This window comes from Notothenia coriiceps, unplaced genomic scaffold, assembly GCF_000735185.1.
Source record: "Notothenia coriiceps isolate Sejong01 unplaced genomic scaffold, NC01 NC01_scaffold00034092, whole genome shotgun sequence".
Lineage (NCBI taxonomy): Eukaryota > Metazoa > Chordata > Actinopteri > Perciformes > Nototheniidae > Notothenia > Notothenia coriiceps.
Genome location: NW_011366793.1, coordinates 169,099 through 188,241, shown reverse-complemented (window position 1 = coordinate 188,241; position 19,143 = coordinate 169,099). Strand labels below are relative to the sequence as shown.

The following is a 19,143-nucleotide window of genomic DNA, read 5'->3' as shown; positions in this document are numbered from 1 at the left end:
TATGGTTATTTACATTACCAATGGGGCTACCAGGCACAGTTGGAAGCTGATATTTGAAAGAAAGGACTTATCAAACTCCAGAGCATATTTGATACAGAGTTTGATCCAGATATTTAAAAGTATTGTTGTTTTTCTGTATGGTAGATTCGAAATATTGATTGGGTCATTATAGGCAACATTTTACATAATGTATGAACCCCATTATTCCCTGCTCTAAGAGGATGTTAGAAGTCTTGAAGCTGCCATCCATTCAATAATAAATAATGAATTGGACAGTTAAAAGAGATATTACAATTGGAAAAACAAATGACAAAATCAATGTTTAATAAATTATACATATTAAATACGCTCACACTACTAATTGACCAAAATGTTGTATATTCGTTTATGTTTGTACAGACAACTTTGGGTGAATGCAAGGTAAGACTCCTGAGGTCGTCTGTCATAATAATATAGGCCTATATAATGTCCTTTAACCAGAGGTGGAAGAAGTAATCAGATCTTGTACTTGAGTAAAAGTAGAACTCCCAGGGTGTAATGTACATGTCCTGCAATCAAAATGTTTCTCAAGTAAAAGTACAACATTATTAGCATCAAAATGTAGCCTACTTACCAAACGTACGAAAAGAAGAAGTACTTGTGCATATTGGCCCATTTCAGAATATAATATTATCATATATTTTTGAATGTAATTATTAATTAATCAAAGCTGGTAAAGGTGCAGCCAACTTAAATTACTTTGTACACTGCAGGGTAGATGTTAAATTTGACTCTGGGTGTAACTTAAGTCTTATTAAATTGTTGATTATATTTGACATAATTTATCCAATTCGGCAAAGTAACTAAAGTATTAAATACATGTAGTAAAAGTACACGATTTACCTCTTAATTGAAATGGGGTAGAAGTAAGATCATTGAAGTATTAAGTTGAGTAGGCTACAAGTCCCTCAAAATTGTACCTAAATGCAATACTTGAGTAGGTCTACTTGGTTACTTTACACCATTGCATATAACTAATGCATTATGAAAATAACATAAAACCATGGGCGTCACTCAGTTAGAAAAAGTGGTGGGGACGATTTCTCCAGATTTAACATCAGCATATAGAAGACAAAATAATATGTCCCACTCCAGGGTGTTGAACCTCAAGCACCTGCATGAAAAACCAATGCATAAACCGAGTCTAGACCAATAATGTGTCTTTGAAACAATGCCCAATTAAAGGTCTTGTTATGATGCGATTTGGATTGAATTTGTACCATTATGCACACAACGAGCATGCATGTATGGAGGACAGAACATGACATGAGTAAAAATGCATAAATACAGGAAAAAACAAAACAAGAATAAATAAATGTGAAAAAAAACAGAAATAATAAATAAATACAGGAATAAATAAATACAAGACTAACTTGATAACATTTTTTTTAGAAAAAACATAAGAATTAAATACATGACTTTTAAAAGAACATTTCTATATGAAAGTTGAAAAATATATTTTATTTTATATTTTTAAATGGGTACAAAGATGTGATGCTTTATGAAAGAAACATAAACAAAGGCACAGAACTTTTTATGTTTAAAAAAAATGTATACGTGAGTTTTCATGTTTTGAGAGATTTTTTGTCCTGGCCAGCCTAAAGGGGACACCCCCTACTCCAAGGGACATTTCTTTGTGCACGATTTTTTTTTTACAAAATTGGCCATTTCAAAAAGTGGTGGGGACATGTCCCCATCGTCCCCCATGCATAAAACCCACCATTTTATAAGGCTAACATCTAGTGAATAATGCTACCTATACCCCTCTCCTACATTCCTCAGTCCCACAGGGGATCCTTTGAGTTTGGGAACCAGAGGACGCTGCTGCATTTATGGCCATTACGCCCTGCAGTACCACCTCTAAAACCGTTGTGGGCGATAAAGCTCACCAACCTCCTCCAACTCAGGCCACGAAGAAGAAAACCGGCGCTGATTTTTGAACTCTTGAAAGAATGTTCAAACTTTATCAGACAGGTGTGGCTCTGCTGCTGGAGAGGGAATAAACCATTTAACCTCTGATTTTAACATCGGACGTTTTTACATTATATGTCAGCCACACTATCATAGAAACACAATCGCACAGGTAAGTGTCTTTTTTGTGTTTTGACCAACGTGACGATAGTTAGCTAAGTCAACACACACTTGTTATGTTAATGTTAGCAGCCCTATAGCTTACTTATTGTTCATCAGCAGTAATGTTAACGTTTATCTAGCGAAGTGCATAGTTGTTTTGAATACAGTGCCGGTTATGTTATAGGCAGCGAACGCTTCGACATAAGTAGCTAACAACAAAAAATTGTTTTTCTTTAGCACAGGGCTAGAGCTAATGTAGGAGTGTTTCACTTCTCATTTTTGAATCTTAAACTACTGAAATGTGAGTAACGTTAAATGGTTGACACAGCAACAACATAAATAGGTTAGCATTAACTGGAGTTATCATATACCTGTTTCTTTCTACTCCGTAAGTAGCAGCAGAGAGACACGATGGAGTCTGTGGTGAACCTGAACAACCAGTTCCAGAGCTTCAGAGCCCAGGTGGAGAGCATGCATGAGGGCATTGAACCACGTAAGTTATTTCCACACTTTGTTTTGGTATTTTCCACCTCTGAAGAATGCTGTCATTGAAACACAATGGAGCCTAGTAAGGCTGGTCCGCTATAGCATGGTGCAAACTTTAGAAGGCTAGTATTGGGTGCAGTTGCAGTACTGTGTGAAGAGCTTCTGCTTTAGTAAATAAAAGTGGCTAGACCCTCTACTACAGAGAGCTGTGGATACTGATGGTGCCTGACACAAAAGGGGGTTGAAATGGCTATTTGGGTGTTGTCATCATTTCCATTTCAATAGTCCATATAATGCCACTCATTTCCATTTTAAATAACAACAAATAAATGTCACTTTACAGCAGAGCCCACTGTCTTTTGTCTTTTGTCTTTTCGTGCTCTGCTTCGAGGTCATTTGCATATTTTCCACTGCAAACCAAATTGTTTTTTAGAGAGCTTGAACACATAACAGCAACAGAAGAAAAAAGTATATTGTGCATGACCGCAATACCACAATGTCCTTTTCTGTTGTGTTATTCAGAGTTCCTCCAGATGGCATCAAACTTTGAGGAGTGCCGGCAGAAGTGGCAGCGGTCAGGTGACGAGCTGGTTTCCACTAAGGAGGTGCTGGCTAAAACAGAGACGGAAAGGGGAGCCCTGGAGGTCAAACTGAAGCATGCCCGCAACCAAGTGGATGTGGAGATCCGCCGGCGGCAGAAAGCTGAGGCAATCTACGAGAAGCTGGTTTGTGCAACTACAATACTTATAAGTCATATAACTATGTAATTGCTTATAGGAGAAATGGGAAATTAGAAAAGGGAAAATCTTTAATCTTTTCTACAGATAATGCCATCGGTGACCAGCTATGTAAAGCTCACCTTGCTGGTCACTGCATGAATATTTTAACTAATGGTTGTTTGTTGGAATAATGAACCTTTTTCTCTACATTAATTGGTTTCTTTTTAATTTCCTGTTTGTCTGTGGGTGTAACAGGAACGTCAGCTACAGCTGATCCGAGAGCTGCTGATATCAGAAAACAACGGTAACAGTGTCCACCTGAGTGAGGAGCAGCGCTCCGCCCTGGCCTTCCTCAGTTCCCACTCCCAGGCAGCACAGGCTGCTAAAGCCAACCTCAACTCCAGTCGAAAGTCAGTCCCTCCTCCTCTGGTTCTAAAACAGCCAGAGGAGCACCATTAACAGTGCACTGTACCGACTCTCTCCATTTTCAAATCACGTCTCAAAACATATCTCTTCACACTGGCATATCCACCCTGATCACATCACACGTCCTCTGTTTTTATTGATTGATTATATTGTCTTTTTTGTTTTGTGTACCTTGTACGGTGACCTTGAAAGGTGCCTTTTTATAAATAAAATGTATTAATATTATTATTAGGGATGCTCCGATCAATCGGCCTCCAATCGATATTGGCCGATATTCACTCTCTGCCGATCGATCGGTGCTCTCTATAAATGCCGATCGGGAGAGCCGATCACATGACGTAAAATACATGACACTTTTCTCTGTGCGCGGCAAAACAAGCTCGTCAAAATGACTTCACCAGTCTGGCAGTATTTGAAGGTGTCCGAAATGACAGTAAAATAGCGGTATGCAACGTGTGTGAAGAGAGAGAGATTTCTCCCGTGTTATTATCCTAAGTTAATGTAAACTTGAATAATGTAATATATTTGAATGTAATAATTATGTTGGTTGTTGTTTGTGGAAGCGTCAGTGAATGAGCCCCATTAGCTGAGTTTTAAACATCACTTTAAATGGAAGGTCCCCATAGCCCCCACCCACTCGATCGGATCGGCGATCGGTATAGACCGATACTGATTCCGGCGATCGGCCCCGAAATTGGCGATCGGAGCATCCCTTATTATTATTATTATTATTATTATTATTATTATTATTATTATTATTATTATTATTATTATTATTATCCTCAGACAGTACTCATAGACAATATTAATGATGTTCATCTAACCTCAGTGCCTCATCCTTTCTTGAACTTTTACTTAAATTAAGTGTACTGTGCTCCTGGACTTTTTTTTGTTCATCAATAAAATCTCTTAAGAATAATTTCTGACTTAAATCTATTTTACAGATTAACTACCATTGATGAATCAGCTTCTTTGCTCTCAGACATCAGCTACGATCAAACAGACGACTCTCTGGTACATTCACCCACTTTCTTGGATTGTTGACTTTAAGGATCAGTTAGTAAGACAACATTGTTGATTAAGTTATTTAACTAGCATGTTCTATCTTTCTATCTGTCCTCTTTGCCTCTAGGACTGGGATTCCTCTGTGATGAAGACTGTGAAACTGAGAAAGCGCCAGAAACGAGTGAGTCATTTCCTTACTCCCATTTTGAATAACTGCCTCCTGCATGCATTAACGATGAAGTCATCTTGACAAAACCTTTTAAAACATGTTTCTACACATCAGCACAGCATTGTCTTGCTGTATAATTCTTATTTTCATCAGCCAATACATAAAAAGGTGTTTTTAAATGTTTATCTACATTTTAATCCACAGCGTTCCTCCAGAAAACTCTTAGAGGTTCCTCCACAGGCACTGAAGAAACCTCGCTCCTCTGGACGCACATCAGAAAGGGTACTGCTGACCCCTGCAGCTGAATGCACCATACAACACTAACACAAATAGCTTTTATTCTAAACAAACTCTTCCAATTTCCACCAGTTTGGTTTGACAGAGCATTAAACATATTTGATTTGTTTGTTTATTTTTTTATAATTCAGATGAATGAGTCTATAATTGCCAAAACCACCATCACTGTGCCGGTAAATGGCGGTGCTGTAGAAGCGGTCTCTACTATTGAAACCGTGCCGTACTGGACACGCAGCAGAAAGAGCGGTAAGAATATTTAAGATATTTGTATTGACTTTATGGGACCTTTACAACACCTTTTGGAGACTTTACTAACATGAGATGTCGCCTACAGTTGCTCCAGCATGGGGAGACACAACCACTACTGACCAATCAGAGACGGCCAGTGAGGCTCCCAGCACAGCAGTCTCAGATTACACCGCCAAGCTCCGAACCCCCAGAACTAACAACAGAGGAGGAAAGAAGCACCAGTTCATCGGAAAAACAGTAAGCCTGTATACTTTTTGTGTCTTTATTAACAATAGTGTTAATTTTCTCAGCTATTTTTCAATTTAGTCTTAGTCCTGTGTCAAATGTCCTTGTTAGTTTTAGTCACCTTCATCCTGTTTTTATTTGGTCTAGTTTTAGTCGACTAAAAGTCTGAGCATTTTAGTCTTATTTTAGTCAAAGAAAACTAACTATTTTAGTCTACTTTTTGTTAATGAAAACTGTTGACATTTTTGTGTTTTTTAGTCATCAGATTATATTGAACATTTCAGTCAAACTAGTGTAGCCAAAACCAATAATTTGTCATTTGTGTCAAACTTATTTAATAACAAGATTATATCTTATCCTTATTTGATGAAAAAAGGATAAGATATAATCTTGTTATTAAATAAGTTTTAGCAAATTATTGGTTTGGTTAATTGGATGAAAAACACAGGTCGAATGATTAAGAATGCAGCTTAGCAGACTGCAGAGAGTATCTGGTCAGGTTTGTGGTGTTTTACCTGTGTTATGGCCACATTGCTTTCCTTCTGATAAAACAATGCATTTGCTTTTTTTCTCCGCCTCATTGTAGCGAAAATGGGCCTAAATATCGCCTCGTTTCTTTCTCCCAAGCAGTGGTGGCATTAGACTTTTTCGATGTCTGTCATTTTGACGGACAGGATCGTAAATGTACAGTCCAAATCCATTATTACCCGACGGGTCTGTACACAACTCGTCACTCACTCGGGCTGACGGGGACGTGGGGGATATTCGGTTAACGCGAACACTGCTCCCAAGCCCTGTTGTTGCCATTTTCCTTTCTGTTAAATAAGGTTAGTTTGATCCGAGTCTTCCTGACAGGTCAGTGTTCCGCTGGCCCGGTGTAATTCAGACACACAACTGGTGCCCAGCTGCAGCACCGGAAATGGAACTGCTGGGGGAAAAAACTGACTATCAGAGATGTAACGTTATCTTTGATAATATTTTGTTACGGCCCGACTCATAGGCTGCAACAAAGATGGGAGACCAGACAAGTAAAGTGTAACAAAAAGCATATTTATTTACAATACCACAAAAACTAAAGGTCTTCAAAGAAACCTAAACGTGGAAGTCAGTTGTCAGTAATGATTGTGTGTATGGGTGTGTGTGAAAATGTGCAGAAACAAAGACGCGGCCTTGTCCAATAGAAGAGTGAGAGTATGGGTTGGTGTTTGCCTTTTTTGTAGACGGCCCAGGTGTGGCTCATCAGGTTGATCACCTGAAACACAAACAAGAGCCAGCCAGCAGAACACAAAGACAGAGACCTCTAGTGGAGTGGAGGGGGTCGTAACACTCCTCCTTTTCCGTCACCGAAAGTCAAGAGAGATTTTGGCAAAGTTTTATTTAGTAAACTACATTTTCGTCTCGTCATTTTTCAGTAGGCTGCATTTTCGTCTCGTCAGCGATATTGCATGTTGATATCGTTACAGTTATTGTTTACTGACGTTGGTCTCGTCATCATCTCGACTTAGTCATTGAAAAAAAGGTTGTTGACGAACATATTTCGTCATAGTTTTAGTCAACGAAATAAACACAAATGAACAGTACAAGCTTCTTTACCTTGTTTAAGTATCACTACTTGACGTATATACTCATCTTTGTCACTTTTCCCTCACTAAGGTGATCAAGTCTGAGGTGTGCGTACCATGTGGGAGAAAAACAAAGTTTGGGAAGATGTACCTGCGCTGCCAGGATTGTCGGCTTGTGACCCACCCAGAGTGTCGTGACAGTTGCCCCCTGCCCTGTAGCCCCACAGCGGTCAGCACTCAGATCAAGAACACAGAGGTACATTAAACGCATGTTACCCTATTTTTTTCCTATTTTCTAATGTATTATATTTAGATACATCGTATGTACTCTGTGTGCAGAGCACCCTGGCTGACTTTGCTCCAGCCTGCTCCCCGAAGATCCCAGCGTTGGTTATCTACTGCATTAAGGAGATAGAACACAGAGGCCTACACGAGGTGAGACAGACAATATTACAGTCCTTGTTTACTTGTCACCTCTGTGTTATGCTCTGATCCTTTTCCCCTCGCGCGATTACAATTCCTCTCTTAATTAGTAATCTCATTCAGCAGTACGGTATCACAGAAAGCCGGATAATGAGAGCTTGTTTCTTTTATCTCTTCCTTTGCCCCAGGTTGGCCTCTACAGAATCTCCGGCCAAGAGCGCCATGTGAAAGAGCTGAAGGAGAAGCTGATTAGAGGAAAGACTCTGCCTCCGCTTCACAAAGTGGAAGACATTAATGTCATCACAGGTGTCCTCAAAGACTTCCTTAGGAACCTCCCAGAGCCACTGCTCACCTTCCACCTCAACAAAGTCTTCATGGAAGCAGCCGGTGAGTTTCAGAGGCTTGTAGAAAGAAGACTGCTGTATGCCAGTGCTCTTGATTGGTCTGAATTTCTACATAATTGTATGCCTTTTTAAGTAAATGTTTCAATATTGATACTAAATGACTGGTGTTATTGATTTTGAAGAAATCCAGGATGATGGCAACAGTCTCGCCATGCTGTTCCAGGCCATCAGTGAGCTGCCACAGCCCAACCGAGACACTCTGGCCTGCCTGATGATCCATCTGCAGAAGTAATTTTCTCTACATTTTAGAAATACTTAACTGGGATGGGACGCATACGAAATGAAAACGAACCGAATACGATATCAAAAAAGTATTCCGTTCACACGAGACCGCTCGGGAGCGCTGGAGACGCTGTAGTACATATGCCGTCCTGTAAGTGGCGCTGAACTTTCGCCACAAAATACACCAAAAGCAGCGAAGAAGACCCCCGAGCATGGTTGCCATGGTTGCCCTTCTGTTTATGCCCCGCGGTGGATTTAGCAACATGTATTTCATGTAGTTCTCCATGTCCACTTGTTGCTGATGGTTGTGGTAGAGGAGCTGTAGATTTTGCGCTAACATCTGTAGCATGGTCGAGCTATACATTTTGCACTAACATCTGTAGCATGGTCAGTAGCAGTAGCTACTGACAGTAGGTACTGACCATGCTACAGCAGTGAGCAGCAGAGGTGGGGAGAGGTGGGGCTATGGCTTCATCGTTATCAGGAGATTATCGTATAGGGCGTACACACGGAGCCGTTTGCCCCCCCAGAGCGTTCCGTTTGCAGATCTATCCACTAGGGCTGTCCCGAATACCATTTTTCGGGCTCCGGATATTCACACATTACCAAATAAGGAGTATGTGGGAGTTCCCCTCGATTCCATTGGCTCTGACGGTTAGAAAGAGATGCCAATCATCAAAATCGACCAAGGGGGGCCAGAGATATGGAAAATCCACCCAAATGACCCCAGAAGGGTTTCTTTTGATAAAACTCTCTAAAAAGGTCAAATTTCACTTGTTTTGCATCAATCTTGATACAGGGTACTTATTATATGTTGTAGTTTGGATTCCTAAAGCTTTTAGTCTACCATCCCATCATTCAAGGGTGGTTTTCACTAAGTAATTTTTTTTTTTTTGGACGGACACAATAATTTACATTTCTTTACTGTGTTCAATCTGAATTTACGATTTATAAATGTAACCCTTTTAGAAGGGAAGATATGGTCATTTGTTCTGGGAATGTCATTTTCGAGCCTGAGACCTGAAAAACAGGCTCGGGGCTTAACAGGTTAGTGTAATTTGGCTTGGCTTCCTATTTATGGACATGCTTTTATTTTGGAGAGTTAGTGTAGTTGACAGAAAGTTGTGTTGCATTGGAAACAACGTGACGGAGATTAACGGAGAAAAGTAATATCTACNTACATTCATGTGGATTTATCCAGTTTGCACATTTGTATGCATGCACTTATTGTAAATAAAGACTGTAACAGCCAGGCCTTCAACAACAACAAATGCACCTATAAGTGCATGCATACAAATGTGCAAACTGGATAAATCCACATGAATGTAACTATTTACAAATGAAATTACAATTCAATTTCAAGAATCCGTAAATAAGGCTGTCTGTCCTCATAAGCAAAGTAGTAAACATTGTATAAAGATACATAAAGTGAAAACTGGATACAAAATCCACAATCAATTACAAATTAAATTACAATTTCAAGAATCTGCAAATAAGGTGGTCTGTCCTCATGAGCAATGTAAACAACATTGTATCATTTAGATACCGAAAGTACAATATATTGAACACTGTGCTGCTGTCATTTCCCCCTAATGATAACCTGAGATGGTGAATTATAACTCACAATGAAAATTGTTCAGGAAAGTGAGTATAGAGTAGACATGTAGAACTAGATAAGCTTATGATAAGCCAGCCTTGTCTACTTATTAAGGAAAAGTGGGAGGTTCTTTTTAATGAACATTAGCTTCTCTGCTTTATCCGCCATAAGTCTGCTCCTCTTCTCATCAAGCACATGAGAGGCAGCGCTGAACAGTCTCTCGCTATCAGTGCTTGTGATTTGATCTTACTCCGCATATTTGTCCGGGTGTTTTGATTTCAAGTGGTGGAGTAATCCCGAAGTGGTGAAAGTCTTTGCAGTTACACCCCCTCGAGAAATGTCAGCTGAACACGTTTTACAAATCGTAATCCGCGCCTCTTTCTCTGATATTTTTAGATATCTCCAAGCGCCAGACATGTTGGCTGTGAGCCAGCCGCGAGCATGGTCGCGCGCCGTGCTTGTCGCCGCGTTTTGATTACGTCATCACAACAACACGCCGAAAGGGCCTTTTTAACCATTTTCTGCCGATAATTTTCGGCGGCCGAATATTCAGTGCATCCCTAGTGTTTAGAGTCCTGTCTGTCTGTAACTTTGTGTGGTATTGTTACCACTGATCAGGTCTCTCTTGAGAATTTGACCCTGTGTCTCATTGAGATTTTACCTGTATAACTAAAGGCTAAATAAAAAATAGAGTTAGGTCCATAATAGCTACGCTTAGGTTGAAAATGTAGTTATCTATTAGATAAAAAAAACCTTTGTTTACTATGTATGAATTTACTGTATCTACGTAGCTGCTTTTACTGATTTATTTTAAATGTTAGCCTTTGTAACTGGATGTTCAAACCCCCAATATTTGACAGATGCAATGGAAATCAATGGACGCTTGGTGCCTTCTGCAGAGGGGCCGCTCTCTTCTTCAGCGTCCTCTGGTCTATGGGGACGGCCTCTTTACACGCCACTCTCCTACCTGTCAAAGATTTTGCCCCTCAGGAACCGCAGAAGCACACTCACCAGATATAACTTGGGCCTCACTCTGCCTCAGGTGTGTTTCTATAAGGTGCTTGCATCCCTTCAGTCATTGTACACAGTTATTGAAATTGCATTTTCACATATTTAGTATGCAGGGCACCTTTTCATGTATTTCAGTTTGATGTCAAACCTGTAATGTGTATTGTTTTGTCATTGAACAAGTCAGTTGTCCATCAGTCATTTCTTCCCTTTGTTTTTGCTTTTTCTCATATTGGGTTCTGACTGTTTAAAAATAAGAATTTATTAAATGCATACACATACCAGACAAACTGACATCATTGCTTAATATTAGATCATTCACATATTTTGTAACTTTACTTTACATGACACGAAGAAAAATTATTATGTTGAGAGAAACTAATCATACCTTGTGTTGAATGTTTCCGCAGATTCAGAGTGTGGCACCTCCATCCTCATATGAGGTCAAGTTTCACAAGTGTGCACAGGTACGTCACACAATTGTTTAATCCAGCCCTTTATACTATCAGCATTTAATTCCCAACTATCCTACTGGACCAATTTTAAACTGCACATAAACATAGAAGACTAGAAGAATAGAAGACTGTTCAGTCACTCTCCCTGCTTGATCATGTGTCCCCCAGGTGAAGCTGGACGCTGACCCTCCTCAGCTGACTTTCTTCCTGCTGGTTGACAACAAGGATGGCACCGACCTGTCTCAGGTGACTATTCGGGACTCCATCTTTGGAATAGTGCCCCTAAAATCTGAAGGCAGGGTGGTGGAAAGAGGCTACCAGGAGTTTTCCATTGATTCACTGTCTGGTATGTCTTGGAGTCAATTTCTTTTGAAAGATGATTGTATTGATTTGACCTTTTTAAAAATGTAAAATATTTGAATGTTCTGCTTCCACAATACATAACATAAGATTGATTTGAACTTTAGCTGGATCCAAAGTTGTTGTCAACTATACCGCTCACATAAGGAGTCATAAGACTGAAGTCCTGGACCTTCCAGCTTTTCTCACCTTCTCCAACGTCTCACAGGTATTTTTTATCTTCTACTTGTTTCTGCTCTTTCCAACACAAAAAGCAATCCCCCAACTGTTTTAATTTCACCATGTCAGCAACTGCCTATCACTCCTTTACATTTTCTCTCTTCTAAACCAGAGTATTGTTTTCTTCAATCTACAGAATGATGTCAGTATGTTTGGTCCAATAAGAGCTAATCTAACGTTGAGAGTGAATTCCACCGACAGGGTAAGCTCCTTAACTGGAAACACACTTGACTGCAGCTTCAAGCATTGCATGTTTTGTTCCTGCTTTCTGATTTGTGTTTACTAAATGGATTTGATGAAAAGTCTGTTTTTGCTTTCAATTTCAGATTTATCTTAACCATGGGGTCCATTTTGCTGGATTTGTTGTTGGGTTCTTTGTCACGCTGGTGCTGCTGTCGCTAGGGTTTCTGGTCATGAACCTGATCGGTCTCAGATCCAGGCTGAACCTTCTCCGGCAAAGGGTATCACAAATGTTATTTCTAATCCTAATAAATGCTAATCAAACCTACGTACCTTGTTAATTACGTATGCTATATTGTTGTGTTTGTACATTTCAAAAAGGTGTTGTGATGTGTCTATTAAAAGGATTTATTTTGTTGACAATTTTGTTTCATTGACCAACTTTTTCAACATAATGTCTAATTATAGTTAACTGTTTTTTCAAATTAACTTCAGTATATGTTGCTCATTTTTTAAAGTTCTATGAATTACGTCAGTCATTTGTTAATATATTGCATATATCATCTTACTTTAGAGAAACAGGCGTGATTCTGTCCCAGAGTATGCACACTGCAACATGAGTGAGACCATAAAAGATGAGGCCGCATTTGAAGACAAGATGGTGGACACGATGGTGCTGGAAGATCCCCAGAACATGTACCAGGCTTTGGAGAAGTGAGTAAACTAACAAGGAGGGAATTTACCATCTTTCCATTGTGCTTGAGACCCTATAGTATAATGGGTCTAAAAAGAACAACATTATCGGCAAGTGAAAGAAATGGGACACTCACTGCTTGAAAACAGGATATTATGTATTAAACGGATGTTGGGAGTTTTCTACTTTATGTTATTCATTAAGTAAAACATGTAAGTTGCATTAATGCAGTTATTTTACTTGCCTTTTACAATGAGTTGTGATGGTGTTGCTTAGAAGAAACTGTACTTGTGCTTTATAAGGCTTTGCAATAAGCTACTTTTTCACCTAAATCAGTAACCGTAATAACATTTAATTCTCTCACATATTATGATGTTTTCTAATACAACGTTTTTAATGTCTTTCTTACCTATCAGCTCCACTGATACAATGAGCCTTTAATGATGCATCCCACTTAAATCCCATCAAGCTTTCTCTGCATTTGATCCCGTTTTAGCCTTGAAATGTCCACGCTGCTGCATGCCACCAAAAACCTGGAGGCCACCCGGATTCAGATCTATAAGGATGTGATGTCTTCCCTGCTGGGCGACCTGCGTTCCCGGGGCCATGCCAGCGCCCAGGCCCAGCAGAGGCTCCTGAGTGTGCTCCACGGACAGATGCTGGGTATGGAGGGCCGGCTGAAGGAGGAGCGAGGGGCCCGCCTGGCAGCTCTGAATGGCCGGTGTAACCTGGAGAGTCGGGAAGAAATGGAAGCAGAGCATCGAAGAGAGGCTGCTGAGAAGAACCAGGCCGAGCTGCTGTGTCAACATGCAGACCAACAGGTGAGTCAAAAGTGGTTTGGTAGTAGGGATGCCAGCGATTATTCGAATATTTGTTACAGTCTCCATAATCGAAAATTATTTTTAAAATTCGATTTTATTTATATATTTTTGTTATTATTATTTATGTTTTTTTTTTTTTCCTGGCTTAGTTTCAACCAAAATATAGACAAATGCTAATAATAGTAATAGTATTAATAATTGGAAATGGCCATTGGTCACACCACCAGTTTGTTTTACTGTAAACTTGGAGGAAGCCAGCAGCGCAGAGTGCAGACTTCTGCACTTTGCACTCCGCGCTGCTAAACAGCCGCCCCGCCCCCCCCTCCCCCTCTCCGTCACACGTGCGATTGATTTATTGGAGTGAGAACACAACTAAAGATGAACAAAGGAAAGAAGAGTTCCTCGTGGAACTACTTCAAACTGACAAGTGCTAATGAGGTCGAATGCAAGAGTTTTTTTTTTTTTCTCTCCCGCGGGGGGTGGGGTGCGCGCAGGCAGCCGGCGTCGTATAATCAATTATGATCATGGTCAGTTTCTGGCATCCCTATTTGGTAGGGAAATAACATTCATGTTGGATTTGATTGAATATGAAGGAATCCTGTGTATAACTTTCATCACTGTTACTTAAAGAGGGCTTTCTGAACCGGGCAAAGCTAGTGTTATGGCTGCCGGATCTGGCACCCCTTCTGTCATTTTGGCCTGGACGGTCATAATCTCTCCAGAATCACACTGGTGTTAGTTGATCCCCTCTAGTTTAAGCAAACAAAAGCATTTAACTCTGGATTCATGGTGTATGAAATGGCCGTCTGTGTAGTTTATTGATGGTATTCCGTTGGATTTGACGTCATCTGAACAGGACATCGCACGCTCACTGCTTGATAACGTGTGGCGGTCCGTTTACGCCGGTTGTTAAACAACATCGTTATGGGGAAATGCAAGTTTGCGTCCAAATGGTTGGAAGATAAGGAGGAAGGACAATCAATACTGTATATAGTCAATGTGTCGCCAATGTAACCGGTTAAAACTCGAAGTGGCGATGAGGTCTTAAAACGTATGGAAAGGGTCTTAAAAAAGGTCTTAAAAGGTATTACATTTGACTTCAGGATTCCTGCATATACCCTGTGGTGTTGTGGCTGCCGGATTTGGCACCCCCTCTGTAACTTTGGCCAGGATGGTCTTAACCTCACCAAAATCACACTCTAGTTTACTCGAACAAAAGCAATTTACTCTGAGCCCATCAGGTGAAATATTAACTGTAAACCTCTTTCTGTCATGTAACTAGGAGCTTCTGCACTGCAGTGTCCTCCTGGAGAAGCTGCACAAGCTGAGTCAGAGTCAGCTCCAGCGCATCCTGTTGGTCCGTCATGAGGAAGCCTCGGGGAGGCTCCAGAGGCAGATCATCGAGTGGCGCCGGGTGGAGCTGCACAAGATTTTCTCAGAGGAACTGGAGGAGGCCACCAGGATGGGGGAGCTGGAGAAGAGCACGGCCAAGAGTCTTCAGCACGATTACTTCGCCTGTCAAGTAAGCAACCAAAATGTTTTTGAAAAATATTAGAATTGACATAATTATGTTGGTTTAGTTTGAGCTTTAGACATTCAAAATGGATTCCTGTAAACATGGCAAACAAACCATGATGAAGAACTTTTGCCATTTTAGATTTTCCTTATTGTTTGCTTCCTTTCAGCCGTATAATTAAAACGCATAATCAGACATATCCTTACTTCGTTTTTCTTTCTCAGGATCAGCTTGAGGAGATGCTGGATGTGGTCCTTGCCAACCACCGCTTTGTGCTCGCTGAACGCAACGCACAGAGGAGGTTCTTGGTGCACAGCCTTCACAGCCTCAACAGCCTGATTTCTGACAGCTTCTCCAGCACCTCCAGCAACCTGGACCGCTGGTTCACTCACATCAGGAGGTCGGTGCCCATATTGGTTAGAAGTGATGATCATTTCACAAAGCTAAATTATAAACCTGGCCAAGTTAGCTTTTATTGCAGGTTAATGTACATTTTTAGAATTGTATCTGAAGTGCATATATTTGTGTTTCAAAGTATATAATATAAAATATATTTTGGTGAACACACTTGCAAGACAACATTTGATGAGTACGCTTGACTGAAGGTTGTTTTATTGGCTTATTGCTTTTATTTATAGTACTGATAATAGACTGGAAATGGGGAGATGCAGCAGGTAGGATTCACCCTGGGGTTCTGTTTTTTAACCCGACATGCTTTCCTCTCTCCACCAGAGGGAGCCTCATGTCTGCCGAGCAGATCGATCAGCTGCAGGAAAAAACACAGAAAGAGCTGGTGATGGTGAGGCAGAGACTGGATGAGTCTCTGAGCCAAGAGACGGGGGCCATGCGCTGTGGACTGATCAAGAAGAGGCGGGAGCTCATCTCTGACATGGTGAGGAGAACATGCTTTTGTTGGATTTTTAAGCAAACACCCTATTCGAATGTGTATTGATACCTCAAAACCTGTTCATTGCATACTTTCTTTAATCCTGCTCCCTGCTCTCTGCAGCTCCGGGTCCACAAACAGAGACAGAAGGACCTGTCGGGGCTGTCCAAGGGTCTGGAGGGACGGATAGATGTAGCTCAGCACCTGCACTGTTGGAGGAACTTACTAACAGCTCACAGTTTGGAGCTAGCTGAGCTCATCAACAACCTGGATGAAGAGGCTGCTGCAGACATCCGCAAGGTGCCAATCTAACATTTCACATTCACAACCTTATCACTGAAAGATACAAAAGAAAGACATATGAACATGCTTAGTTAGTTTGATTTACTCTCTGTCTTGATCCTCGTTCTCTAGGTGACCATGCGTGTGATCCAGGGTGCCATAACAGAACTCAAAGCCATCCAGCCCTCGGCAGCCCAGGCCCTGCTGACGCTCCTGCCTCCAGGGGGCCAGCGCTCCCTGCTGCAGCTGGACCCGGAGCCGGCGGGACCAGGGATTGCTCAGGGCCCAGGGGCGAGCGCTCTCCCCCAGGGCCAGGAGAGGCTGCACCAGGAAGGAAAGGCAGCGCTGCGCACCCTCAGCTGCAGCAGGGAGGCTCTGAGGGGAGCCATGGAGAGAGAGCTGCAGGAGCAGAGAGAGCTCCGGGCGCGCTGCAGAGCTTTCTTCAGGTCAGTGATGGCATTACAGTGCTCAATACAATAGTTATTTGGGTGTTTTCCTATTGGCTGTGGACTTCCGGGAGTAGTTTATATAGAATGGAGACTTAAATTAGCACTTTCTGGATAATATGACAGTCTTTAGACAATTTGAGGAATCAGATTATGGTTGTCTCTACAGCGAAAGGTTTAATATATTTGGATTGGATTCAAATTCAAAGGCTTTATTCCGATTTCCACAGTAGCTACAGCATGGTTTTGGCAATGCAAATCTTAAGTCCCAGGCTATAGCATGTTTAAAAAAGCAATAGTTAAACCATATTGGAATGATGTTATCCTCCTCTCAACACAACCACGTTGTCTCATGGTCCTTCTTCTTATTTCCTTCTCTCCCAGTTGTTTGTGTTCGTCCCAGCTGACTCTGTCTGAAGATGACCGGCTCAGGATGAAACTAGAGTTTCAGAAGTGTCTGTCCGTGATGGACCGCTGCCTGGTGCTGCCCCACGCCGTCTCCAGAACCAAACTTCACAACGCTCTAGCAGCTTGGAGAAAGGAGGGCGAGCAACAAATGGTGAACACATACAATCACACATATCTGAATGAAGCTGTTGTGTTCCCAAAACCTGTGTGTGGTTTAGAACGTTTCTGACTTTGACTAGTGCTATTGGTAATAGCCACTAAAATGTAACATTTGCTACCCTTCTTTTGGTGTATAGTATTTCCATCAACAAGGGCTCATTGTGTCCAATATATTTGATTGACATTTCTGGTGGAACACTGCTAATGCTATTGAAGTGAAAAATCTTAAGTATGAGTCTTGGTCCAAATTGTAAAGTAAATTCCCCTTTATAGTTTGGCGCTAACATTTTAAAATGATAAACATATTAGTATAAAGCCATTGTTAGACAAAAGGAACAAAAGAGACATTGATCTAAACCACAAATCCCTTTAACAGAGTATTTATATTTTATTTTTACACACAAATTGTGACAAGAACAAGCAAAAAAATCCCCATTTTCACTATACACAGATTATATGTTTGCACTATAGAGAACCGCAGTGACGCGTCCTAAAACCCGGAAGTAAACTCCTTCCGGTTCCTTCGTCAAAAACGCAATGCAATTTCTCCATAGGATTTTGGAAAATAGCTCGAAATAAGGTCTGTGGTTGACACGGATCACGTTTTGTTCAGCCCGATAATATCCACATGTCTACTCTACTTTTATAATTTTCGAATCATAAATCTAGTCGCCAGAAGCAAAATGCTAACGTTATGCTATAAACGAACTACAGCAACTTCAGCGTCACCCCAACTTAAGAATCCATATTCAAACATACAGATTCTAAATGGTACAAGTTGAAGCGTTTGTTTGAACGGTTTGCAGGAGGCAGGTACTTGCTTTCAAGCAGAACAGGGCAAACAAACTTAGCGGGAGTGTTTTACGTGTTCGGTGTAATGACGTAAACCGGCCTCGACAACTTCTGTAGTCCTATTCAGCCACATGTTAACAACCATCGTTTTTCAGACCCGTAAACTCTTCAAAAATCACCAGTGGGGTCACTGCTGATGTATTTAATGTCGTAGAACAAAACGTGATCTGTCCCTTCAATTTGTGTCAAACACAGACCTTATATGGAGCTATTTTCCAAAATCCTATGGAGAAATCCCATTGCTTTTTGTCGAAGGAACCGGACGTGTTAAAAATGCTAACTTACTTCCGGGTTTTAGGACGCGTCACTGCGGTTCTCTATAATTAAGCATTATAGCTCAATTCTAAAGATTAAAATGTGATTCTCTTATAATGTGTCCTTCTCCTGGGAAAGCATCTCTATGCCCACCTCTTCTACTCTGTGCTAACTTATGGTCTTTGTTTTACATTTCATCATGAAATGATTCTAAAGCCCAGATGTAGTCAACTACAGCAGCTGCAGGATATAACGGTGCATTTAATGTTTTCAAATAAGTATGAAATGGAGACTGTCGACCGATAGTGAAAACCACGCTGCCATCAGCCTCAATTGTGTGGCCGCTGGATGGGAGCATTGTAATTTAGAAATAATACGGGCTCCGCAGAGTGGTTCGATTTCTAATTGCATCATATCTGCATGTTTGGAGTCATTTTCGGTTCCAAAACAACTTATGAATATTGTGGTTTCTGCAGACAAATATGCAATCCAAGGGGAAAACCAACGATGCCAGACCAAAAACAGACACCTCTGACCTGCTGCTTTTCCAGAGAAGGCTGGAGGACAGGATCCAACTGTGTGAGAAGGAGAAGGAGACAGAGAGAGGCCTCATGGATGGGGTAAGGCTGTGAAATTACCTTTTACTATAAGTTATTGTTAAGTCTAGTAAGTTACTGAAAGAAGAGAATGGTGGGTGTAATACAGC

At 41.0% G+C, this 19,143-nt stretch overlaps 2 protein-coding genes across 2 annotated transcripts in view; both read left to right on the top strand.

The window, feature by feature from the left end:
- The first annotated feature begins 1,965 nt into the window (after positions 1-1,965).
- On the top strand, positions 1,966-8,309 carry racgap1 (Rac GTPase activating protein 1). The gene is made up of 13 exons (XM_010790333.1): positions 1,966-2,122; positions 2,509-2,605; positions 3,121-3,323; positions 3,573-3,727; positions 4,688-4,757; positions 4,876-4,929; positions 5,122-5,199; positions 5,346-5,460; positions 5,549-5,700; positions 7,342-7,506; positions 7,590-7,685; positions 7,862-8,060; positions 8,200-8,309. Exons 2-13 carry the CDS (start codon positions 2,524-2,526, stop codon positions 8,307-8,309), a joined length of 1,479 nt encoding a protein of 492 aa, XP_010788635.1. The 5' UTR covers positions 1,966-2,122; positions 2,509-2,523.
- A 2,452-nt stretch (positions 8,310-10,761) lies between these two features.
- LOC104961958 (limbin) overlaps positions 10,762-19,143 on the top strand; it is a 13,932-nt gene continuing 5,550 nt past the window's right edge. Inside the window, exons 1-15 of the mRNA XM_010790329.1 lie at positions 10,762-10,938; positions 11,315-11,371; positions 11,528-11,705; positions 11,827-11,927; positions 12,075-12,140; positions 12,265-12,399; positions 12,693-12,832; positions 13,309-13,633; positions 14,916-15,155; positions 15,374-15,549; positions 15,882-16,041; positions 16,159-16,335; positions 16,450-16,763; positions 17,148-17,322; positions 18,914-19,057. Of these exons, the coding sequence (XP_010788631.1) occupies positions 10,762-10,938; positions 11,315-11,371; positions 11,528-11,705; positions 11,827-11,927; positions 12,075-12,140; positions 12,265-12,399; positions 12,693-12,832; positions 13,309-13,633; positions 14,916-15,155; positions 15,374-15,549; positions 15,882-16,041; positions 16,159-16,335; positions 16,450-16,763; positions 17,148-17,322; positions 18,914-19,057 (2,565 nt within the window). The remainder of the gene's footprint in view (positions 10,939-11,314; positions 11,372-11,527; positions 11,706-11,826; positions 11,928-12,074; positions 12,141-12,264; positions 12,400-12,692; positions 12,833-13,308; positions 13,634-14,915; positions 15,156-15,373; positions 15,550-15,881; positions 16,042-16,158; positions 16,336-16,449; positions 16,764-17,147; positions 17,323-18,913; positions 19,058-19,143) is intronic.